The sequence below is a fragment of the Pygocentrus nattereri genome, chromosome 17 (genome assembly GCF_015220715.1).
Source record: "Pygocentrus nattereri isolate fPygNat1 chromosome 17, fPygNat1.pri, whole genome shotgun sequence".
Taxonomy (NCBI): domain Eukaryota; kingdom Metazoa; phylum Chordata; class Actinopteri; order Characiformes; family Serrasalmidae; genus Pygocentrus; species Pygocentrus nattereri.
In genome coordinates, this window is record NC_051227.1 from 33,666,447 (window position 1) to 33,692,066 (window position 25,620).

The 25,620-nt window shown below is 38.9% G+C and overlaps 3 protein-coding genes across 5 annotated transcripts in view; 2 read left to right on the forward strand and 1 right to left on the reverse strand.

Moving 5' to 3' along the window:
• Window positions 1-11,000, forward strand: part of supt5h (SPT5 homolog, DSIF elongation factor subunit) — a 25,843-nt gene extending 14,843 nt beyond the window's left edge. For both annotated transcript variants that reach the window (XM_017694797.2, XM_017694798.2), the window contains 12 exons: window positions 30-176; window positions 310-435; window positions 719-803; window positions 983-1,093; window positions 1,246-1,348; window positions 1,556-1,683; window positions 1,782-1,887; window positions 4,400-4,558; window positions 5,517-5,685; window positions 6,386-6,589; window positions 9,130-9,225; window positions 10,590-11,000. In XM_017694797.2, coding sequence (XP_017550286.1) covers window positions 30-176; window positions 310-435; window positions 719-803; window positions 983-1,093; window positions 1,246-1,348; window positions 1,556-1,683; window positions 1,782-1,887; window positions 4,400-4,558; window positions 5,517-5,685; window positions 6,386-6,589; window positions 9,130-9,225; window positions 10,590-10,730 — 1,575 coding nt within the window. In that variant the 3' untranslated portion in view covers window positions 10,731-11,000. The remainder of the gene's footprint in view (window positions 1-29; window positions 177-309; window positions 436-718; window positions 804-982; window positions 1,094-1,245; window positions 1,349-1,555; window positions 1,684-1,781; window positions 1,888-4,399; window positions 4,559-5,516; window positions 5,686-6,385; window positions 6,590-9,129; window positions 9,226-10,589) is intronic.
• rnaset2l (ribonuclease T2, like) lies at window positions 10,876-16,491 on the reverse strand. The gene is made up of 10 exons (XM_017694799.2): window positions 16,362-16,491; window positions 16,121-16,220; window positions 15,811-15,868; window positions 15,614-15,681; window positions 15,409-15,466; window positions 15,258-15,325; window positions 14,129-14,242; window positions 13,985-14,033; window positions 13,824-13,898; window positions 10,876-11,885 (listed from the first exon to the last, which is right to left on the reverse strand). The coding sequence occupies exons 1-10, from the start codon at window positions 16,369-16,371 to the stop codon at window positions 11,691-11,693; spliced, it is 795 nt and encodes a 264-aa protein (XP_017550288.1). The 5' UTR covers window positions 16,372-16,491; the 3' UTR covers window positions 10,876-11,690.
• On the forward strand, window positions 15,812-25,462 carry LOC108425821 (cytochrome c oxidase subunit 7A2, mitochondrial). 2 transcript variants are annotated; one of them, XM_037546877.1, is made up of 4 exons: window positions 15,812-15,883; window positions 24,833-24,919; window positions 25,089-25,173; window positions 25,294-25,462. In XM_037546877.1, exons 1-4 carry the CDS (start codon window positions 15,848-15,850, stop codon window positions 25,353-25,355), a joined length of 270 nt encoding a protein of 89 aa, XP_037402774.1. In that variant the 5' UTR covers window positions 15,812-15,847; the 3' UTR covers window positions 25,356-25,462. The 2 variants fall into 2 exon arrangements, with proteins under 2 accessions (XP_037402774.1, XP_017550290.1); XM_017694801.2 differs by lacking the exon at window positions 15,812-15,883 and adding an exon at window positions 22,109-22,259.
• Window positions 25,463-25,620: the final 158 nt, after the last annotated feature.

A 25,620-nucleotide genomic window follows, 5' to 3' on the forward strand; every position in this document is an offset into this window, starting at 1 on the left:
TGTGGTGTGTGGGCATTCATCAATCCCAGGTGCTCAATATGCATGGCAAGGTGTTAACGGTGCGACATCAGGCGGTGAATAGACGGAAGGACAACCGCTTCGCTGTTGCTCTGGATTCAGAGCAGAACAACATTCATGTAAAGGACATTGTTAAAGTCATAGATGGACCACATTCGGTAAGCAATTCTGTAACCTTTACTGACAAAAAAAATGAGATCCATAATCTGTAGCAACATTTTGTCTTATTTTATTTTAGTTAAAAATTTATGTAACTGACAAATTAAAATGAAGTCTGTATTTGTATGACAGGGCCGTGAGGGGGAGATCCGTCACCTGTTTAGAGGGTTTGCCTTCCTTCATTGTAAAAAGCTGGTTGAAAATGGGGGCATGTTTGTTTGTAAGACTCGCCATCTTGTGCTGGCTGGTGGTTCAAAGGCAAGTGTGTCAACACATTCTGTAATGTTGGTCTCCACTGAGTGATTTTTGCTAGAAATGTCAAGCCTCTCTCTCTGTAATGTTGTTTTTGTTTACTAATACCAAAAGCAAAAGCTTGATAGTGTTCCATTTTACACTGCTTAATTGAAAATGCTTTTAGAAGTAACATATGCAGAAATTCTGAAATAAAATAAAGCTTTCTGTACTTTTTCACTTTTTTCCTGCAAATGTAAATAGAAAATAACACAGAATACTTAGTTTTCTTCTCCTTGTCCTCTCTCAGCCTAGAGATGTGACCAATTTCACTATTGGTGGGTTTGCTCCCATGAGCCCAAGAATTAGCAGTCCAATGCATCCAGGAGGAGGGGGTAAGTGCTACTTCATTTCTTACAAATTTTCTGTTCATGTTCATTAATGTCTGTCACAGAATACACTAAATAAAAGACAAGTACATTAAAGGTCAGTGGACATTCTATGTAAAATTCTTTTCTTAATCCTTTAGCATATTTGATAGGCTAGGATCACTTTGTTCTCTCTGCTCCTCAAGGTCAGATGCAGAGAGGAGGAGGTGGTGGAGGTGGCATTGGGCGTGGCCGTGGTAGACGAGACAACGACCTGATTGGACAGACAGTCCGCATATCCCAGGGACCATACAAGGGTAAGGGAGGTTTTATAAATTTGCCAAAGTTCCTCAAAGAATTTCTTGACTTTAATAGCTGCATAGTTACTGCTGGATATGAACTAAACAAATATGTTAACTATATGCATGTGTTTTTCTTTGGTGAGTCTGATTGTTGCCTATTTATTTAGGATATATTGGGGTGGTGAAAGATGCTACAGAATCAACAGCAAGAGTAGAGCTCCACTCAACCTGCCAAACCATTTCTGTGGATCGCCAGCGTCTCACCAGTGTGTACGTAATCACTTTAAAGCTTCACCTCAGATCCCCATGCAGAAAGTTTTATGTTTGGGTAACATGGAATTTGTGGAAATCTTACACTGGCAAATGGTCTTTAAAAGGATCTGCAATAAAAGACACCACTTCCAACTTCTACTACAGTTGATCATATTCATCATGTTTTAAAAAGTGGCATTTCTCCTCCTTTTCTTCTTGAATCAGTGGTGCAAAGAGATCTGGAGGAATGACTTCCACTCATGGACGGACTCCAATGTATGGCTCGCAGACACCCATGTATGGATCTGGTTCCCGTACCCCTATGTACGGCAGCCAGACGCCTCTCCACGATGGTGAGACCCCAGAGCAAAACTCTGTCGGTAAAGCTCTCTTATTGCTACATGTTTTGATGTTTTTTTTTTTTTCCACAAATGCCTTTAATTCTTTACAGGAAGTCGTACCCCTCATTATGGCTCTCAGACTCCACTGCACGATGGGAGCAGGACACCTGGGCAGAGCGGAGCTTGGGACCCCAACAATCCCAATACACCGTCACGGTATGGTATTCGTCAGATAACCAACTGTGTGACTAGTAAAATTCTACCCAGAATTTGCAATTCATGGCTCATCTGAATCTTAAAATGAATTCAATTTAGACTTAAATTTTATCCATCTAAATAATGGTGTGTCCTTTCAATCTTGTAAGATGTATTACCCATCATGACCAATATCTGACACACAAAGTCAGTGTTTCCCACAGATTTGAAATGCATTTTGGTGCTAAGGTGGGAAGCTGGAGCATAAAAAATGAAAGTTTATAGTAAAAAGTTAATTTTTTAAAAACATTTTTTGGACAACAGTGGGCTCAGGTATTACAAATACAAACAATTTATTGTTTACAAGACTAGTTTTGTCAGTTACATAAAAATATTAACACTAAGACTTATTTGCAGGCTTAATGTATGTCTTTGAGCATGAGCGATGTATTCTGACTGTTTTAGTAAGGTTTAAATGGTTTAAGGTATCTTAATGTGTGCAAAGCACTTCTCTGTGAATTATGCGCTCATCAGGGTTCCTTAGCTACAAGTCTGTCCTCCTAAAAATATTTCTCAATACTCATCTGTTCAGTATATACTAGATGAATCACTTGGGCAACTGCTGCCCCCCACACACTCCAATCCTGAGCTGTGTTCACATAGCAGTCTAATTCAAAGCATGTTGTTTTTTTCAAAGTGATTTAATACAGTCTGAATATACTTTGTCGGGTGTCCATACACTTTGGTGCACCACCAACTTATAATTTGAGTGGAAAAGCAGAAATTGACCCGATGTAAGCTATTTGTGTGACTTGCAGGAGCATGTGATCAGCACAATGGCAGTTTAAAAAAAAAAAAAAACCCCCACCAGCATGAAAAAAGTAGACATGCGTTGTCTGCTTTAAATGAATACAGGGCTGTGAAAAAGTATTTGCCCCTTCCCAATATCTTCCGTTTAAACATATTGCTGTTGTCGGAACAAAACCTCGTATCTCCAAAATGGTAACTTTACAGGAGAAGGAAAAAGCCTATTTTACTTCTAATTAAATTTTTTTTTCCAAGTATTTTTGGGCCGTTTCCTTTGGTCCATTTATCATAAAATGTACATACAATGTAAAGGACAATGGATACTTTGTGAAAAACTAAAGAGAAAGAAAAAACAAGAATGGAGATACAAAGCTTTGTTCCGACTGCAATGATATGCATTTTTATGTCACACTTGAATGTTTCAGATAATCAGACTACTTATATTATTAGACAGAGACATCCCAAGTAAACACACAATGCTGTATTAAATGATGATTTTATTTACCGAAGAAAAAATGCTGTTCAGCCCCTCATGGCCTTATATTAAGAATTATTTGTGCCCTTAGGTAATAAATCAACCAGTTAAGTGAATTGAATTGACTATTGGGTTCAATTTCACTAGGTACACCAAAGTAATGATAACTGTCAGAATTGTTTAATCTAAATCACTCAAATAGAATCTGCCTGGCTATGTTGAAGCAGGCTGGAAGGTTTTAAAAAGCAGCACACTGTGCCATATTCTAAAGAGATTCAAATACAGCTGCAAACCAAAGTCCGTGAAATCTACTTCCCCGAAAAGGCTTATAAAACATGGGACTGAACCATAGTGCCATTATCAGTGCCATTATCCACAAATGGAGAAACTTTGAAACAGTGGTGAATCTTCCCAAGAGTGGTCAGCCTGCCAAAATTAGAGCAAGAACGCATCGACAACTCATCCAAGAGGTCACAAAAGAGCCCAGACAAACACCTAAAGAACTGCAGGCCTCACTTGCCTCAGTTAAGGTCAGTGCACACAGTTCCACAATAAAAAGGGTAAAATGGCATTTATGGGAGTTCACACGTTCAGTCAAATGTGGTAGTGTGATGGTCTGAGGCCATAAGACCTGGACGACTTGTCACAATTGATGGAACCAGGAATTCTGCTCTATATCAGAAAATCCTGAAGGAGAATGTCCACCCATCAGTTTGTGATCTAAAGCTTGAACACCTGGTGGCTCAAAAAAAAAAAAAAATTTGAGTGGCTGAGTCCTGCTCAAAAACCCTCCAGTGTAGCTGAATTAAAAGAGAATTCTTCCACAGCAGTGTAAAAGACTCATGGGAAGTTGTCACAAATGTTTGATAGAATTATGTTTTCACATGGGTGATATAGATTTTGAATAAATCATTATCTTCAGTAAGTGGAAATATCATTTAAAAGCTGTATTTTGTGTTTTGTCACATTTTTAAATGTGGAAGAAATAGCAAAAATAGAAGAAATTGGGTGAGGTACAAATATTGTTCCACAGTGCTGTAACTCTTGAATAATTTACGCTTTCTAGATATGTCACGCTGTTTATTTATTTAGTAAGTAATTGCTTACAAATTTTATGGAAGTACTCAACTACAACATTACTCATTCACTAATGAACAGAATCTCACATATAATCCAGTGAAGCAGATCCATTTCTGCGCATGACTGACCTTCACTCTTTCATATATTCATTTGTTTGTAATTTTTTGACAGGCCGGATGACGATTATGAGTTTGGGTATGATGATGAACCATCACCGTCCCCTCAAGGCTATGGGGGTACCCCTAATCCTCAGACTCCTGGGTACCCAGAAGTGCCCTCCCCACAGGTCAACCCACAGTACAACCCACAGACCCCTGGAACCCCTGCAATGTGAGAAACTCTTGAGTGCATGATGATTTCAGGTGTAATGTGAACGTGTGTGTGTGTGTGTGTGTGTGTGTGTGTGTGTGTGTGTGTGTGTGTGTGTGTGTGTGTGTACACTATTTCCAAAAGAATTCGGTTGTCTGCCTTCACACGCATATGAACTTGAGTGACATTCCATTCTTAATCCATAGGGTTTAATATGATGCTGGCCCACCCTTTGCAGTTAAAACAGCTTCAACTCTTCTGGAAAGGCTTTTCACAAGGTTTAGAAACGTGTTCATGGGATTTTTTTTACTATTCTTCCAGAAGCGCATTTGTAGGACAGACACTGAAGTTGGACGAGAAAGCCTAGCTCTCAGTCTCCACTCTAATTCTTCCTAAAGGTGTTCTGTGGGGTTGAGGTCAGGACTCTGTGTAGGCCAGTCAAGTTCTTTCACACCAGACTCGCTCATCCATGTCTTTATGGACCTTGCTTTGTGCACTGGTGCAGAGTCATTTTGGAACAGGAAGGGGCTATCCCCAAACTGTTCCCACAGTGTTGGGAGCATGAAATTGATCTGCTGAAGCATTGAGTTCTTTTCACTGGAACTAAGGGGCTGAGTCCAACTCCTGAAAAACAACCCTCCACCAAACTTAACTTTACTTGTCTGACTGCATTGTGCCAAGTGTACTGTTCTCCTGGCAACCGCCAAACCCAGACTCGTTAATAGGATTGCCAGATGGAGAAGTGCTCTAGAGAACGCGTGTCCACTGCTCCAGAGCCCAGTGGCCGTGCTTTACACCACTGCATTCTGCGCTTTGCATTGCGCTTGGTGATGTAAGGCTAGGATGCAGCTACTCGGCCATGGAAACCCTTTCCATTAAGCTGTCTAAGCTTTTATTGAGCTGATCTGAAGGCTACATGAAGTTTGGAGGTGTTTTGGAAATATAGTGTATATACTAAGTTTGACTTTTTGTGCTCCAGGTACAATACAGATCAGTATTCTCCATATGCAGCACCCTCTCCACAGGGCTCCTATCAGCCCAGTCCCAGCCCTCAGAGTTATCATCAGGTGGCCCCCAGCCCTGTTGGCTACCAGAACACCCACTCACCGGCCAGCTACCACCCCACCCCCTCACCGATGGCATACCAGGTAATGCTACTTTATTTTATTTTTAAAAGGCCACTTACTACGAATTCATTGTGTCCTTGTATCTGAGTCAGTGAAGATGGCCTTGTTGGTGCTAATACCAATGCCAGTAACCTTTTTAAAAATAATTATCAGTTATTTAATTTGCATTCTAAAACGAGTATGCACTATAATCCATATAGAAAGTGCACTGAGTGTAAATCTGCTTTCACACCGAGCAAAAATTTACCGGGTTGCTCATCACAGACATGATCACGAAAGATGCACATATGAAGTTAAAATGTCAACTTTTGCACAACTTCGAACTAATCTTTGCATAGCCAATCAGAGAGAAGTACAAGTGTTGGTCGGTTAGTTCCTGTTGCTAGCCTGTGTTTTTTTTTTTTTTTTTTTTTTAATTAGAGAGTGCTGCGCACTTTCATGCCCATGAGCCACTACAATCTGCGTTCATTACCCGAGTGTAACATTAGGAGTAGTCTCTAATTCCAGTATGGGGCTGATGATTCTAAAATAAATGTTTCCATTTGTCTTCAAATAATATGTAAAAAGTATAGTATGTACATTCCTAGCTACTAATCTCTGTTGAACCTGCTGCTAATCTATTGGCATCTTTGTTACATGTGTGTTTACCAGGAAAAAGGTCATAACATTTTGTTCATTATGGAATGTAGTTAATGAATTTCATTAACTTTGTGACCCACAGGCCAGTCCAAGCCCCAGCCCAGTTGGCTACAGCCCCATGACTCCTGGGGCCCCGTCTCCAGGGGGGTATAATCCCCACACCCCTGGCTCCAACATTGACCAGACATCCAGTGACTGGGTTACCACAGACATCTTGGTGCGTGTGAAGGACACTTTCCTGGATGGAGGTGTTATTAATCAGACAGGCGTCATCCGCAGTGTGACTGTAAGTTAACCTAGCCTTGCTAAACAAACAACTGCTTTCACATGGTTTGAGTTGTTTGATTGGCATGTTTTCACATTTGCACAAGGGAATCTTTTTTGCTACCTGCATTCAGAAATTCAGTTATGAATGTAATTGACATTCTCTGGCAGACACTTAAAGCTGCAGCTAGATTTGCATATTTTCTAACATGTTGGCACGTGTTTTTTTTTTTTTCTGGCATTCTGTTTTCAGTTTGTCATTAGTATGAACATGTTCTTACATTCAGCAATGAATTCAACAGCATGGGCCCTGACATATAACAAGGGTTGCTGTTGGATTTGCATATTTGCTTATGTTGAAATGCAGGTGTTTCAGGACATTTACTTGAGCCTTTTAATGGCTTTTTTAGAATGAGTACAGTAACATCCCTTTGGTAACTCAGTACATATTACCTATTATAATACTTAAATTTGTTATGTAATGTTTTTGTTAGAAACATGCTAGTGACATTACCACTAAATCATGTGCACAGGAAAATTGTATAAGTCAACAGATGCTGGGTGTCTTCCTTAATGATGCTCTTTCAGGGGTGTAATGCAGTCATTTAGTGTTATCTTCAGTCAGCAGGGCCAGATCAACAGTGTTTTGCTAGCATTCAGAGAATTTGATGATTGAATGGTTTAAATCTTCCACCAGATTTGAAGTTACAGTGAAGCTTTCTTTGTGCTACTGTGTTTCTTGCATGGTTTAAGTGATGCACAAGACTTCCTTTATTTCTAGATGGACTTTATTAAATGATTTTACCTTCAGTAAGGAGTGGATTAAAAAGGAGCTTGCTCCAAGAAAGTTCTGACAGTTGTAAGTCCCTGTTTGGTTCGTCTCCTCTCATTCATTATGAGTAAATCAAACTGCACACTGACCAATGTTCTCGGGTGGAAAACATTTAAGTTAATCTTCATCTAAAGGGGAACTTTTTCATTCCCCCCCCTTTTTTTTTTTAAATAATAAATGATGTTTTAATACTTTTGGTTGGATCTAAGAAGTTAATATGCTTCAGTTCACTCTGGAAAACCTGTTCCTTTTCTCTTACAAACTTCCATTTTTGTAACATCATTCTGTTACTAGTATTGAATCTTATATAAAGTAATGAATGTTATTAGCTGTAGTGTGTATCTTATTGGAAATTTTTCTCATGCTAATGATGGACACTTCTGTGAGTGCTAAACTCACATTAATATCTTTGCCTCTTAACGGTGGATGCGCGGATGAGCAAAATATTAACATTTTGTCTCTGATTTTTCAGCCTTGTGTTGGCCTCTTTTACTGGCAACAACACTCTTCAGTTCTCCTGCCACCGTCTCCAAATGGAGTATCCGCAGTCTCCAGATACTTCATCTGGAATTAGTTATGGGCCTTTAAGCTTGCTTATCAATAAAATAACAATTCAGTCACACCAGAAAACACCGAACCTCTGACATCTTGAGCAGCTAATTGTTCAAACATTTCTAAAAGGCTAAGAATTTTTTTTTTTTTTTTTTTTTTTTTTAACAAAGGCTGTCATTCTTCTGTTTCAACAAATATACAATTACATACTCTCAACTTGGAGCTTACAGCCTGCGCTTTATCTTAATATTTATTGTTTTAGTTCAGATAACAATTCACTAGAATGCAAAGCCGGAACAGTACAATTGGCACTTGGTATGCATGTAGTACATTGCAGAAAAGATTGAATTTTTGCTTTTCTGCTCCAAAAGGCAGGTCACTTGGGTTCAGCCTGAGGATCTCTCACACTACGCTAACACAAATTTAGTGCCATCTCTGTAGACAGTTAGATCAGAGCTGAGTGGTGTTTTGCTGTGAGTGAACCAATTGCAACAGGACTTTTTGCCTACAGCAAAGTTCTCAAACCATTGTATACTGCAGCTGAGCTGTGATTATTTCAAGGACTGATGCCACCATTCCAAGAGAAGTTGGAAAGGTCTGACAACTGGACTGTGGAAAAATTCCATTGTTAACTGGTGCCAATAGTCACTACCAGCGTTTTTGTCCTTCACCCCCTACTTTGACTAGGATGGCACACAGTGTTTCCATATATAGATAGAAGTGCTCAAATTCTTCGGAAATGTGAACCATGTGTTGAGCCAGGAGGATCCCTGGGTTGAACACTGATTTTAAAGCAAAATGGCCAGGATTTCCAGACCTGTGCTCAATGTTGTAATATACAGTCTTTTGTTGGAGTAACATTGTCTAGTGATAGTGGACACAATAATAGAATGGAAAGTAAAGGAAATAAAAGACTGCATGCACAACAACAAAGCAGACTGAAAACGCCTCTGACACGTGGCAGTCACTTTCAGTCGTGACTAGTGCAAATGGAAACCAGAGAGTGTGGGTAGGAACGAGAAAATGTGAGCTTGCGAGTGGGAGGAGAATTAAACTTTCAGGGAGTGGGACTGTGCAGACCTATACCACAAGTGTGATGGCTTCCTAGGCTTTTCGAAGAAAAGAAAACTAAATTTAGAACACTAAAAAGAACTTTTTCTGTTTTGTTGTGCTTGCAGGGAGGAATGTGCTCAGTGTTTCTACAAGAAACCGAGAAGGTGGTCAGCATCTCTAGTGAACACCTCGAGCCTGTGACACCAACCAAAAACAATAAGGTACCGCCTCTGCTTTCCACTCCACACGGACAGCTGTGCATACACTTCATTATCCCCCTTCAATCAGCAAAGACCACCAAGCTGTATCTCTAAAAGCTTATCTGTAAATCATAAGTGATTGCTTTGAGATTTTCTCACCACAATATTTCTAAAATAAATAAATGTTTTTTGTTTTTTTTTCCCCTCCCCTTCACATCCCAAATCCAAGCACTTAATACTGAGTATCTGCCAGTACTCCAGGAGTCACAGTCTGATATTTGTTTTTGGAGTTTCATTGTTTATCTATATTTATTTCAGTTGTTAAATATGATTCTTATTAGTAATTATATTATAGTAAACACTAATATATGTAATAAACAAAAATAGGTTAGTCTGGAGCATCTTGGATATAAACAAACATGGAAACAATAAACAGTAGAGTTCAAAAGCCAGTTAGGTTTTTATGGCATTATCAGTACCAGTATCAGAAGGAGAAAAAGGGGTTTCAGTACCTCAATGTGTATAATCAATAAATATTTAAAAAATGGACATTAAAATTAGTAAACTAATCCAATTTAGACAAATTATGCTTGTCTGCAAGTTACTTTAAAATGCTATAGTAGAACCTTTATTTGTATTATGTGCATAGTGTGACATGCTGTGAAGTGACACTTTTGGATTACTTTTTATTTCCCCGTGATCATACTACGGCGTTTAAAATACTGATTTTATATTTTAAGTTGATCTAACAACTTCAATCTATCCTAGTCCGTTTTTTCTTGGTTTTGGCTGCAACTTTTCTCTTATCGCCAAGTGTGCAATAACTATGCACTAATATTTTGTATGGTATGTGGCTAGTTTAACTGTGTTGTGACTAAATGTGGCAAAGTTAACCACAGTCAAAACTACAATAATTCCAGATTATACATACATTTAAACACCTTTAAACAAGTTCTGAAAAAGGGCCTTACTGCTGCAATTTGGGGACAGTGTCCATGTATTGTTACCACTGTAACTGAGGCATAAATAGAGGATCAACATTGTAATGGCTGATGCTGTTCCATTAAAATAAGCCTGTATCAGCAGAGACACTGATATATAGGATTGGGACATCACAGAAGGTCAGTTCTGTGGTTTGTGTGTAGCGGTAATGTTTGTTTATGCTCAGTCACTGTAGTAAACACTGTTTAGTGGCTGTAATCATGTTTTTCCCTCTAGTCCTGTTACATTTGATTGTGTAAGCAGCTGTTGCTGAGGTTGTTTTTCCTTTTGCAGTGCCTCTCGTTTTTCTTTGTTTTGTTTAACCTTATCATGGCTATTAGAGCACTGAATGAGCATTTTGCAGTTTGTATGTTAATCCTGTAATATGCCACTGTTGCCTTCAGGTGAAGGTGATTTTGGGAGAGGACAGGGAGGCCACGGGTGTCCTTCTCAGTATCGATGGAGAGGATGGCATTGTCCGAATGGAACTGGACGAGCAGCTCAAAATCCTCAATCTCCGCTTCCTTGGCAAACTGGAAGTGTGAGCAGATGCACTCTTCACACAACAAAGCAGCATTCTTGTCAGCAAGCTTTTTATTTTGTTTTTTTATTTGTTTGGTTTCTGTTTCTATTCATAGATTTAAATCACAAAGTAATGAATGTGGTTTGCATCTTACAATGTCCTTTTTCTTTTTTTTTTTTTTTTTTTTTTTTTAAATATTATTCAGTGTTGTTTTAGTGGATATAATTCTGTCTTTGGTGTAGAGACTTGCTTTTGGACAAACTGATTCCATGTCAATAAATTGTGAAATTTGTAATGTTGTACTATATTCTTTATTGCTTACATGAATTTTTCTTTAATTACCCAGAGGGGAAAATGATTAAGATTGTGTTAGAATAATAAAGCAGATCTCAATATTATATTAATGAAGGATCATTGATGTCTCAATTGTTTTTCCTAAACCCCTTAACATCAGCATTTCACTTTTAAGAAGTTCTGGTGATAATGGAGAAAAATGAGTTGTCCTTGTACACTGATGGAGTCCTGAAAATGTTCTGTGACATAGAATTGAGTTTTATATGAAAAACAATGAGATCCTCAAACTTATGGAAATATTCAGCTGAGACTGGGTTTGTCAGACTCAAAAGAGTTAATGTATTACATTTTGATCAAAGTGAGAAAATCTGAGGGTTATTTCTCAGGAGCCAAATTTTAGAACCATCAGAAAATGATTTGTCTCACACTGACTTCAGACTGGACTTAACTCTGTCTAGGAGAAGTACCTGAGATCAAGAGATCTCATTGAGAATATTTCTTTTCTCCGGGTAGGCAGGTACTGTGGATGTAAAAAAGCTGCACGTGGTTTCTTCTTGCTCATATTTTTGCTTTGCAGCAATTGTTAATGCTGCTTTATTACTGTAAATCACCTGCATAAATGCTCATCAGAATTGAGACTTTATGCCTTGGCTTCCTTCCAGCTGATGCTTCTTATAAGCTGCCATGTTCAGATGCAGGGTTGTTTGGGATGCTCATAGTCTATTGGGAAGTAGAAGAAGGTGCTGTTCTTGGGACATGGGTGTCCTAAAGAGGTGTTTGTGGCCTTGGCAACCTTTTGTATGCGCTCCTTTTCCTCTTTGTGGCATCCGAGAGTGATGTTCTTAGAGATGTAGATCTTGAGCTGCACCCATGCCTCTCGCTCCTAAATTCAAAGGGGAGAGCTTAGAGGGTTTTTTGTACTCTTTTTAGTCCACAGGTGATTTATTTTGTGAATTTTTTCATGCCATTTTATCAGAGACATGTCATATACAGGTGCACATATGTAGGTTTACAGTCATTGACTGCAGCACATCTGCCAATCTGTCGGGCCATTAATTGAACGGGACCAGCAATGGACCACCACTGAGCAGGTATTTGGGGTATGGATCATTCCTAACACAGCAGTGACACGGACATGGTGGATGCTGAGGTCTTCTAATCACTGACTGAATAAACAACCAAACATTCAACCAACAGTTCTTTTGAAGTCAAGAATTGATGGCTGAAGAATGACTGTACACTAACATGGTGGTTGTGTCTGATAGCATAATCAGTAAGTGTACACAGTGTGCTCATACTAGCCTGACCCACTGTCATGACACTACCACGTTGGTGTCACTATGCTGAGAATGACCCTGCAAAATATCTGGTCACAGTGGTCCTCTGGAGGTCCCTTTCCATTGACTTGACAGTATAGAGGGTTACTTGTTAACTGTACAGCAGCAGGTAAGCTAGTCTAGTACTATCAAAATAACAGTCCACATCTGAATGTTCAACGAATCAAATGAAAAACATCTATTTGGTTGATGAATGATATGCTTGTTTAAAGCTTTGCTGCAGTTCCTTGTATGTTCTTGGCCGGTCTCGGATCACTGACTGAATGCATGGAAGAACATGCCGTTACTGACCTTAAGATAATTAAACAAAATGACCCATTTTGACTTTAATTAGGCATGTAAATGTAAGACTACTGGAAACATGGCACCTCTTTAGTATCTTTGTGCTCTCATTCTCATTCAGTACTCTTTCACTGGCCTGGAACGAAATATCTCTGAACTGGGGGATTTTATGGAAAAGTCGTTGCCAAAAAATAAAGTACTTTAAAAATAATAATAAAAAAAGAATCCTGGTTGAGAACCCAGGTTTTCCATCTATGTCTTTCATGTGAATGTTGAAGTGTGCTTCAAAAAACATAACCTTCCTGTTATCTTCAAATTAATTAACCTCTTTATCCATGGGATAAATTTGATCCCTGCAATGTAAATCTCTGGGAAATATCAATTTGACTCGCTTCATGAACTCATTTCAGGTGAAAATCCTCCAGCGTCTCTCTTGGTAAACCAGTCTTTTAATAGAACGTCACAAAACACTGAAGGTAAACAGTTTCCATCAGGGAGAGCCGAGAGTAGATTAAGATGACTTTGTAAATTAGTTACAAGTTGAATAAAAACTGGCTTTAAACTCAGAATCACAAATAAGTTTTCCTTTACTGTGTTGATCTGTAGGCCTGTGTTCATAAACATAAACTAACCCAAACTAATTTATTATAAAATGAAAGGGTTTGTATGAATTCAGAAAAAAAGAAACGCGCCAGTCACGACTGCATATGTGGACATATTTCTATATTGTGGTCTATTTACACAAAGTTAGGTTAGTTCATCATTTAGGGACGTATGTGCTCCAATTTTACGCTGCTGCGCTGACGTTGAACCGTGTGCTGCACTGGGTCGGGATGACCAACAGGTCAAAACAAGCTCAGAACAAAGTGACCACTGTGCCCTGATTGGTGCTCTTGCTTTGCGCTTCTTTTGTTTTGACGTGTTACATTTTTATACACACAGAAACCAAAAGGAACAACAGATTTCTCAAAATGTAGCAGAGTAAAAAGTCAGATATTAGACTTTGAAATGTAGTGAAGTGAAAGGAAAAAGTGGCCCAAAATGGAAAAACTTAAGTACAGATACAGAAAAAACTACTTAAGTACAGTAACGAATTACATTTACTTAGTACATCATAGAAATTATCCTCTTAGAACCTCAACTGTGAACAAGCCATTGTCTTGAACTTGTTTGCAGTCTAAATATTTGGGGTTGCTACTCACCTTCTCATCCTTCACACACTGTAAGACATAATTGTCTCCAAGGAACGGCCCCAGAGCAGCATGCACATCCTCATGCTGAAACCACAGAGTGAGGAATCACAGAGACTGAGCAGCATTTCTTTACTGGCACTGAATATGGAGGCTCATGACTGTAACCTTACCTTGTAGGAGATGTTGCAGGAAGGCTTGATGCCTGCATTGGTGAGGGCACTATATGAAAGTGGGAATGGAAGTTAATGATACATCCATATCTTCTACCTCCTTCATTTCCAGGTGTGCTGTGTTATGTGGTACGGGGCACCTACTTATCAATGTCGAAGAGCGTGCGGAGCTTGAGTGAGGTTCTGAAATAATCCGCTGGAGAACCCATGCTCTCCACACAGGCTGCACATGTTCCGTGTTTAAACCATTCGTCTCTCCTGACGAAACAAGTGAGAGATTGGAAGAAGAGTGAGAATGTGAAGATTCCAGTGAAAAACTGAAGAGTGGCCTCACTTATGGCAAAAGAGAACTTCTTCAAAAACGGTCAGGTTTTAGCAGGGCTCCACCTTAAGCTGTTTGCCAGGAAACATTAGTGATTTGAAAAATTTCTGAGCACAAACTTAATATCAACATTTTCTTTGCTCCTCCAATCAGTCAGAGATTTCTCCTACATTGTCTAAGCCCTTAAGGATTACCTGAACAACATTCCGTATTTGTTCTTTTCTTGCAGTTTCTTTGATTTGATCTGTGTTCCTGTCTTTTTTGTAATCAATACAAAGTATGTCTTTGTACCAGCAGCTTTTATTAGTTTGTCCTGCCAAACTATGGGCTGGGCAGCTGTTTCTTACTGTAACATTGTGACAGTGTTTTATAATATATATTTTTTGTTTATTACAGTAAAGACTAGGGGTGGCTTTACACTTTCACACAACTTTAATTGAGCTGAGTTATATAATAGGAAATGCTGTGCAACTTATTTGAAATTCAGCCGCAACAGTTGCAGGTGTCTCAACAAGTTTCAGCCAATCAAAGTGGTGATTACACATTGATCACACCAAATTACATTTAATAAGCTTTGGCTGTGTCTGTGATAACACTGCACAACATGGTCTGACAAGCTTTTTGAACCATGGCATTAACATTAACTGCCATGAGGCCACAGTAAAGGCAAAAGACGCCAGTCGTAGAGTAAACCAGCAGTTCGTAACTAAACCATGAGCCCTGGCCGCTAAGGCCAGTGGGTACAGTGCTATTAAAGGCTCGGTGCTGAAATGTATTGGTGCTTATTTTGTGAGTTCCATAAATATTTTCCGTAAATATATACAGTGCAAGAACCATCTGAACTGATTATATAAACTGAAGTAACCTGGATTTTACACATCACAGTTAAAATAATCTCACCCAAAAAAATAAATACAATTAGCCTACAGTGAGACAGTCAGGACACATTACCAGAAACCAAAGCAGCTCTTTGTTTTAACCAGTGATGGCCAAAGCTGAGAGAGTTCAGGCTCCAGCTCCTACCAAAAAAGAGAGGCAGGTAAAATGACAGTGTTTTAACTCTTATAGTTTGAGATTTAGCAGTTTGAAATAACTGAATTACCTGAAGATGGGAGTGATATATTTGCCAACAAGAACAGCAGCCCTGAGTGTGCTCAGGCCTAATTAAAATCACAGAGAGAAGACTGTCATTTAAATACTGGTAACTTGGCCATAAAAATACTGTAAAATAAAGATTTTTTTTGTAAGGTTTTTTGAAAATTAAAATCAACAGTTCAGTAACTGTGTGGGAAATTGTTGTAGTTTACCACAGGCCATGGATGGTCCAGTTCCGGATGTTTTCTGGTATCTTGCAGATATTTTTATGTTCAAGGCTCTGTGAGAAAGCAGTAGTTACAAAAACGACATCATGCATTAGACAGACAAAAAGTCCTATTACGTCAGAGGTGCATACACATTAGTACTGTATTGGATGTTTCCACAGCTTTTTGACATTTTGACTCACCAGACAGAAGCTCCCTGGCCACTGCATTGTGAAAATCATGCATGTCCAGTTGCAAGACCTGAAAATGGACACTGTAAGTAAAACATTCCCCTTTGATCTTGCTTTAACAGCATTTAGGTAGCAACATAACAGAAATAGACAGATTAGAAGAATGCAGAAGTTGTCAAATGATGGTTTGAAAGTAAGATGAAATATTTTTCAAAGAAAAATTAAATGTGGCATTTCAGTGCACAATTTCTATGTATTGGTTGAGTTTAACGATTTTGGAAAAAATAAGGCAAGAACAAAATACAAATATACTTTGACTTACTGAATTGTTTCACTAGTGGTCCAGTGGGCTTCTGGACCCTGTGTGAGAACCCATCCGATCAGTAGAGCAGTGGAGCAAATCCAGATGAAAGATGATTTACCTGAAACATACATAAATACATGAACTGTTTATGGAGTTACTGATTTCAGGCTGAAGACCAGCATGAATAACTCAGTTTACAGAAGAAATATACTACTGTTTCCTGAGGAATTTAGTTTTAAAAATGGTTAAGGGCACTTACAGCAGGCCATGATAATGCTGCACACTTCTGGGGAATCAGAAAACAGTGTCAGAATCGTTTCCCTTTTCAAGGGTTGCTGCAAAGCAAAACTGAAGTGAAACAAGCCACACTGCAGGTGAAAGTTCCATTTTTGAACGTCACCAGAGGAAACGGGAAGTGATACTGCACTAGCGACTGTAAGCACAGCTGACCAATACTGCTCCACCCTCACAAACTGGTTCTTTAACCTCCAAAACAGCGGACAGTTGGCACCACACAACAAGCAGCTATATTTTACTTTATTTTTGCACCATTTGAAAATGCCAGTTGAGTTTGTGACTACTTCTTGACAAGAGGACCAACAGAAATGATCCATATTGGCTTGGTATAAAAATCTTGTTACACTGACTTATAATAAGAAACCCTACTCCTTCTCTTATCTGTGGGACTGGAGCTCATTTGAAATGGATTAATGCACAGTGCAAACCTTTCGAATTGTTAAAGAAAGTAATGGAAAAATATGTTCTCCAGGCAGAAGAAGAAAAAAGGACAATCTATACTGTTACCAGCATAACGTCCAAAGGTCTGCCATAGTATGGGAATATTAGTGGTTCTTCTGTGAAAGCACCATTAATACTGAATACAGTTTGGAGCAACATAAGCTGCCTTTCAGACGCCGTCTTTTTCAGTGATGTCCATACTCATTTTAACGTGACAGCACCAAGACACATTCAGCATGTGTTACTATAGGATGGTTGTGTAATCTGCAGGGGATGTTGTATTATTGAAGTGTGTCACATTATTAAGCTCAAAATACAAGAACAAAGGCCCTGTATTGGCTAAAAATTCTGCTTTCAAAACCGGATCAGTTCAATATTCAGCAACTAGTAGAGGTGTAGTGATTCTGAAACCAAGACCAAAATTACGATAGAAACATTCACAGTCTCGCGTCTTCCAGACTATAAATGCCCCAACCCGCTGCCACCACTGCTGGTGCGGCCTGTTGAGCTCCCATTATATTACTAATATAACAAAACTCATTTTTCATTTCATAATTAACACTATATCACATGTAAATCATGAAATTATTACTCTATTTAAATTAGGGTTAGCTGTTTACTATGTTCTTCATGTTCTTCTCTTTAGTGTTCCAAATGGTTTGTGATTGAATAAAACCTAGGATTTTTTTTCCCTGCTTTTCATTACTGAAATACACACACACACACACACACACACACACACACACACACACACACAAAAACAAAACTTAAAAAATTAGATATAAATCAAAACGTGGCTCAAAAATCCACGGATTTGGAGAATTATTACAACCATAGTAACTAGAAACTGAACTGAAGCAAGTATTTTGTTACTTGCTTCATTTAAGATAGTTCTACCAAGCGATTATATGTTAGCCTTGGTCCTACAAATCCACTTAAAATATATGCGCTTTCCTATACAAATATTTCCAAACGTATTCACTCATTCATCCAAATCATTGAATTCAGGTGTTCCGATCGCTTCCATAGTCACAGGTGTATAAAACCAAGCCCCTAGGCCTGCAGACTGCTTCTACCAATGAAAGAATGGGTCACTCTCAGGAGCTCAGTGAATTCCAGCATGGTACCGTGATCGGATGCCACCTGTCCAATCGTGAAATTTCCTCACATCTAAATATTCCACAGTCAACTGTCAGTGGTATTATAACAAAGTGGAAGCAATTGGGAACGACAGCAACTCAGCCACAAAGTGGTCAGCCACGTAAAATGACAGAGCGGGTCAGCAGATGCTGAGGCGCATAGTGCGCAGAGGTCATCAACTTTCTGCAGAGATTAGCTCAAGAACAGCATAGAGAGCTTCATGGAATGGGTTTCCATGGCTGAGCAGCAACAACATCACTAAGCACAGTGCAAAGTGTCAAATGCAAAAGCGCTGCCACTGGACTCTGGAGCAGCGGAGATGTGTTATCAGGAGTGACGAGTCACACTTCTCTGTCTGGCGTCCGGTGGTCTGGGTTTGGCGGGTGCCAGGAGAACGGTACTTGTCTGACTGCATTGTGCCAAGTGTAAAGTTTGGTGGAGGGGGGATTATGGTGTGGGGTTGTTTTTCAGGAGTTGGGCTCAGCCTCTTAGTTCTAGTAAAAGGAACTCTTAATGCTTCAGCAGAGCAAGAGATTTTGGACAATTTAATGCTCCCAACTTTGTGGGAACAGCTCGGGGACGGCCCCTTCCTGTTCCAACATGACTGCACACCAGTGCACAAAGCAAGGTCCATAAAGACACGGATGAGTGAGTTTGGTGTGGAAGAACTTGACCGGCCTTCACAGAGTCCTGACCTCAACCCGATAGAACACCTTTGAGATGAATTATAGCGGAGAGTGCTAGCCAGGCCTTCCTCAGTGTCTGACCTTACAAACGTGCTTCTGGAAGAATGGTCAAAAATTCCCATAAACACACTCCTAACCCTTGTGGAAAGCCTTTCCAGAAGAGTTGAAGCTATTATAGCTGCACAGGGTGGGCTGAAATCATATTAAATCCTATGGATTAAGAATGGGATGTCACTCAATTTCATATGCGTGTGAAGTCAGACGAGCGAATACTTTTGGAAATATAGTGTATAATCATTACTTTGCCCTCGCACTTTGGAATTAAATGAAAATGCAGCTGTCACTGAAGTAACTCAGTTGGTGTGTCATCATTATATAAACAGTTTGTGAATGACACATTTTATTACTGGATTATTTGTCTTTGTATATTTGCCCTAGTTAATTATTTTATACTAATCTAAGAAACTCCACTTAATCACACTCCAGGGCATATACTCATATATTAGCCAGAGCTGCCAAGACAAAAACTTTTTTTTTCCCGAAGCACACAAGTCAGGTCTGTGTCTTAGACCTACAGGCTCTTGGTATCAATTCATTTGCTTTAAATAGACAATTACAGTATATTATTTATTACTTAAAGGGGACTTCCACCAATTTTTCTAAATATCTGCCTAATTATATATTTAAAGTGTAAACAGTCATTCAGAGTGTTCTGATGTGAAATGGTTCACTGTAGAGAAAACTCCAAACTCTGGAGTTCTATATCAGGGGTGGGGGAACTGAGGGACAGTGCCAAGCATAGTTTTGGGATCTCCCTGCTCTAGCACATCAACTAAGGCTGATAGCAGATGAGTTGAAGCAGCTATGCTTGAGCAGAGAAATCACCAAGCAGTGCAGGAATTTGCTCTCCAGGTCTGTAGTTCCCCACCCCTGCTCTAGGCAAAAGACAGGAATGAGGCCTGCTGGATGCAAGTTTTTTTTCCAGCTCCTCCATGGTGCAAAAATGATATAATGACAAGTGCAATCTTAGATCACAATAGCCAAAACATCTACTATTTCTAATTTCAGACTGTTATAAGAATGTTATAATATCACTAGAAGGGTGCATATGTACTAACATGTATTTGGTTAGTAACACTATATATTGAGGGTACATGACCTGCCAGTAATAAAGGCATTTACTAATGAATAGTTCATCAGAAAGTAATGTCATTAGTGAGGAACAGATAAACAAGCAATGTATAACAACCACAAGATCAAATTACTCCACTTTAACAAATGAATGTATTAATGAATGAAGTCAATGTAATGAAGACTTTCTTTAACAAGTGAATTTATCAGGAATTCATGTGTTATTCATGCATTTTCTTTTCTCACAAGATCCCCCTGAAACACAGTGCACAAAGCAAGGTCTATAAAGACATGACTGAGCAGGTTTGTAAGTAAAAAGGAAGTAAATGGATGTACTTCATTAAAAAAAAACAACATACCTACTGTATGCTTCCTTTTCCCCAGGCAAATAGGTTTTGGGCATAACACTGGCATTACTACTACTGAGTGATTGATTGGCGACCGGAGCAGCTCATTGACTGTTGGCGCTCACAGGCATCATGAACGCATTCGCTCTTATCCAGAGCAACTGGAAAATTTGATCATTTTTACACAGGTAGGCCAAGGTGGTGTTAGGAGTCTTGCCCCAGGACTCTTATCAGTATAGTTTAGGGTGCTTGCCCTGGTGGGGGATTAAACCCCAGTCTACAGTGGGAAAGGCAAAGGTGTTAACCACTACACTAACCAACCACCAACTCCTAAACACAAGTTCAAAAGCTCTTAAAAGTGTAACAGCGGGTTTAAGATATTTATGCTGCATTTCAACCCATTCATTTTGGACTCGCTCGGGAGCGCCATCTAGCGTTTGAGAAGGTAATTCTCCTCTCTACAAGTTCTCTGGCAATGCCTTGCGTAAACATTATATCTGCGATGCCAGGTGTATCTATAATCCAGTACGCAAAAATCACCTGTAAAAGTAAAAATGTGCTTTCATGCTGTATAAAAGTGCTTTTCATTCACTTGTCTCAAACAATTTTATAGAGATATTCTATACCGCAATTACTGCCACCTACTGGCGAAGAAAAATAGCTGTAATTTTCAGCTGTGGAAACAGTTGAGTTTCATTCCAAAATTCTGTGCTTCCATTCCTAAAAATATACAAGCATTTTGAAAAGAATAACAGATGAATAATGGGAAACACACTTTTATCTTTCTGAAGGTGGTATATATTCTTTATAATAAAGATGAGAATGATATTAAGATAATTCACAGTTTTAATGAAGTAAAATGCATTTGTTCTGTAAATAAACACAACCAGTTTACGTACTGGCATTTTTTTCTATTAAGAAATATGCTTGAAACATTTTAAATGATCTGCCTATATAGTGAGATCATTTCACTTAAAATATGTAACAAACTGTAAATGACAGCTATTTTTAGTGTGTATATATTTCAGCATGTGCTATTTAACATCAACTCATACACTATACCTTTGCATTTTCTTGGTGTCCTTGGATCATCGCATCCCTGGGTGGATGCCTACTTTTGCCTAGTGCAAAAGCCGCCCCTGTAGAGTGCCGTTTTATTTACTTATCCAAAATCATTTGTGAACCTACACGTGTCTTCTGAGTTTTAATATGTAATGTTAATAATGGTAGTGAATCTGATAAAATAGCTTTTCTTTGGGGATTATTTTGCCTTGCATGTATCAACCTGCATGTGCCTCCTCTTTTAAAAATCATTTTAAAATGATTTTTTTGAATGTATTTTAGGCCAAAAGCTTCAGAGCTATCATAAATGAATGGCTCAGTCATCACAGTATTCAGAACTATTTCATGTAATAGCTTTCTGTGCAGGAGCTTTAAGGGGCATTAAACTTCAGAAGTCTGGCTCCTCTCACTACCACAGTGAAGAATTCTGAACTGGTAAGTTTCTCTAGAAAAGAGCGTTTCATACCAAACCGCTCTGAATCACTACCAACTTGATTATGCAGAAACACTGAGAAAAAATGCCCTATTATAACTGACCAAATACCTGAAATGCTTACTAAAACACTGAAAACACCTGCAAAGTATATATAAATCATGATAAATCACTAGGACAAATGATTATCCATTTTGGGCATTACTGTAACTCTCATTAAATGACTTACAATTTGGGTGGAATTGATCACAGTGATGTGTGTTATCCCAGGCACAAAATATGAACCATCTCTGTTTTCAATAATGTAATAACAAAATAGCACCATTAACAATAATATAATTCATATTATTAGCAGGGCTTCCACTTCTTCATGTTTGTAGCATTACTAGTTCCCATAGTGGGCTGGCTATATGATTGGGATAATCCATAACATCTGGAGCAGTGCTTAAGCCTAGTTGCAGCTGCAGAGCTGTCCAGCACGAGTGTTTGTTCCCTCCTGTCCACCATACTTGGCATTGGTTCAGAAGCGCTGCAGTGTATGTGCGTCCTTGTATGGGCCCTGGCTAGACGAGCAGCAGGAGGTTTCACAGAGAACAGCGAGAGACATGAGGCACTTACTGGTAAAAACCTCTTATTTACTAATGAATTCTGATGTTGTTGGTAACCGCTTTATTTGTTCTTATGTAGAGCCTGCGAGAGGGAAAAAATGACTTTAAAATGGAAACCAGCTCACTTAAGCAGGACAATAACAACCAGACTGACCTCTGTGCCACTTTCGGTTTAGTTGAAGGAAAACGTTATCAGTCCCTTGGACTGGCACTTATTAAGCAGTTTTATTGTGTAATGAACCTTGTTAGTGTAAAAACAAGTGGTAGCAATAGAAGAAAAGTGCTGGATGATTGCAGGCCAGAAATAACCTGTTAACTGATATGGAGGCACTTGCTTTATGAGGAAAGCAAAGTAGACCCTATAGAGGTCTGTTGTCTGCTTTAATAAACTTTAAATAAAGAATATTATACAGGCCATCCAAAGCAAAATGACTACACACATTATTATTAAAATGTCTATGCATTAACTTCGACTTCTTTCCCTTGTACTAGTGTAAACACTGCATTGCATGTATTCCTATCAAGATTTCTTTCTCTACGTTTGCTGTCTAGAAAGAGTTAATGCAGGTCATGTCACCCTCACACACTCCACTCCACATGTGGATATGTGCACGCACACACACGCTGAGGAAAGGGTCATCTTTTCAGTCCCGCCCTCAGTCTGTAAACTGAGCTCTGACTGGTCTGTTCTCCATGTTGCGCAGTCTCAACTGTGACTGATACTGATTCCTACTCCTGTTTCACTTGCACATATGACCTTGGGAACCATAAAGTGTGCTAAACCTTAGCCATGTGTGATTAATGTGTAACAAGTCAAAAAGACGGCTAGTTGCATTAAACTTGGGTTCTGAAATGGTTGGTTTCCACAGTTCTGGAGCCGTAACAACAAGAGGTTTGACACTGAATGCAGTATAACCTTACTGTATCAAAGTCTACTTCCTTGTGTGATAAGAATTCTGTTGGCTTCATGCTGCAAATATGCTGTTTAACCCCTTAAACTGCAGGACGACACTCCTAACTACATAACAGCTTTTATGGAATAATTCAAAATAGTTGCTGAGTAATGAGGCTGCAGTTTAATGGGGCTTTGTGCAGCTATTGGCCTAGATCTGTGAGTATTTAACTCAGTTTTCTGTTGATTTGACACTCCAGTTACACCATGCAGAAATCCTTTTTATTAGAAATGGCTTATCAGTATTAATGGGTATCAGCCTCAGGCCGATTTCAGCCAAAAAGGATGAACAGGATACTGCAGGGGAAAAAACATGGGAAAAAAAATATGAACCTGATCCAATCTTGTAACAAATCCAGTCTGAACTCTCAAACAGGCAAAAGCTGGATACGAGTTGGATGTAGTAGACTTTTTTGAACACAGCATTACACAAAAGTAAAGAACATGTTTGCACTCTCTTGTAAAAGGTGCCATTTTGAAGACACTTCTTTTTCCTTTGGAATGTGACAATACGACCGACTGACCGACCACCCGCCAGACCACCAGATGGACGTCTGGGTGTCCCTGGTTAAATAACATTTTGTTTTCTAAGTGAAAGTCAGTGAACACATCCATATATTTTAATGTATAATTACTGTTTAACATTTAGGTAAAATATAAAATGTATGTTTTTCCAACATGTAAAACAAACCATCACTGTTTACATCATTTTAAAGACCAAAGCCTTTTATCAAAATTTCCTTGGGGGGAAAATTTTTTTTAGCTTAACTTGCATTATAAGAAACGTACTTTATCAGAAACTGTATTATAGAATTTGCAAAAAATGTCGTAGTCAAGTGTGTTCTTTGTAGAGGATGTGATATTTTCCCTTAGAAAATCAACAAAACATAATTTGACCAGGAGCGCTCAAACTTTTGCACTTGACTGTACATCAGTACCACTTAAAGAACTGCTCATGAGCCAAAGCCTCAGACCTGATTTCGAAAATCAGTAGCTTGAGCTTGTACGACTGCCAGAGGACTTGGCTCACTTGACGTTTGATTATTGATGTTTGAACTAAAGGCAGCAGAAGGAGTTCAGAAGTTTACAAAAGCAACTGCACAAAACTGAAAAACATGCTTTAAAAACATATTTTAAGTAGGAAAAAAGATAAGATCCTGACCGCTGTCTAGACATGTCTTTAAATAGAAGGAATAAGACTTTTTCTAAAGAAAGAGAAGAATTTAACTCTGGTTCTGTTCTCGTTTTGAAAACAGTCATGACCTCATAGATCATGATGCACTTTAATGAACACTATGGAGGTAGATGTTTAAAAAAGGAAACCAAAACCAGGCAAATTAGTTTTATGAAGTGGCAACAGGAGCTGTGAATTTGCTAAAACACTGAAGGAAACTGCTGGAGGACGCTTCCAGCATTAATCTCATGTGATTTGCTTATGTTATTTTAATCCCTCTACTTAGCTTTTCAAAATCGCTTAAACTAAAAAGTGTACTACTGGCCCATAATGTATTTGTCTGTAATGTCTTTGTGAGATGAGGCAATTAAAAGGTGTAGTAAACCAACGTCTATGAGATTACACTATAAATACAATATGAGATGTGTGGTCACAATCCATTTGTGGAATTTTCATTAGAGCCTTCCACGGGTGGCAACCCGGGCCTTCAACACAACAGCCAGACAGATGAGGAACAAGGTTCCAGAGAAGCAGAAGATTTTCCAGGTGAGCTGTATGAGAAACACAAATATACTCACGCCATGTTCATTCAGGGCAGTGCTGTACGTACACTTTTAACAAGCTCTGTGGGTCTAAAGGAGGGCGTAGAATTGAATACTATGCCAAAAGCAACAAACATGAAAGGACTCTCTTACAATTGTGTTTAATATTCTAGGAGGACAATGGCCTGCCAGTCCACATAAAGGGGGGCACCACTGATGTGCTACTCTACCGCTTAACCATGTCCCTCACTATTGCTGGTAGGATACTACACATCCTGATGTCCATCACTGCATCTAAGTCCAGTGTCGGTCTAATGCTTTGCTCAATCCTTATTACATTACTGAATCTGATCTTTCTCTCTGGCTCTGTTTATATAGGCACTGGATTTTCCTGTTACTGGCTTCTGGTGGCCTCTATGCCCAGAAGCAAGGCAGACTAAGGAGGGCAGATGAGATTATTTGTGTTTCTTACATGAATTCAGTTGAATTCACTTTCAATGTTGTACAAATACAATTTCAATTAAATGTATAGGGTATATAAATCAAACTGTGCCAGTGTGCCTCTTTCATGCTGTAGCCTTGGGCTCTACAAAGCACGTGTTCTGTGCAGACGTAGAGAGCAGAGACAATTCTCTAAACTCTCTCCATTTTGTTGTTCTTAGGCTTTAAGTTATTCCCCGATGGCAAAACAAATATCAATTCAAA

Excerpts from the sequence above, each read along its gene's own strand:
- LOC108425821 (XM_037546877.1), top strand. The coding sequence starts at position 15,848 with ATGCATGTCCAGTTGCAAGACCTGAAAATGGACACT. Across the intron at positions 15,884-24,832 it reads AAGACCTGAAAATGGACACT|AGCCTTCCACGGGTGGCAAC; the intron begins GTAAGTAAAACA and ends AATTTTCATTAG. Across the intron at positions 25,174-25,293 it reads CATGTCCCTCACTATTGCTG|GCACTGGATTTTCCTGTTAC; the intron begins GTAGGATACTAC and ends CTGTTTATATAG.
- rnaset2l (XM_017694799.2), bottom strand. Across the intron at positions 15,326-15,408 it reads TATATCACTCCCATCTTCAG|GAGCTGGAGCCTGAACTCTC; the intron begins GTAATTCAGTTA and ends CTTTTTTGGTAG. Across the intron at positions 13,899-13,984 it reads CCTGCAACATCTCCTACAAG|CATGAGGATGTGCATGCTGC; the intron begins GTAAGGTTACAG and ends CTGTGGTTTCAG.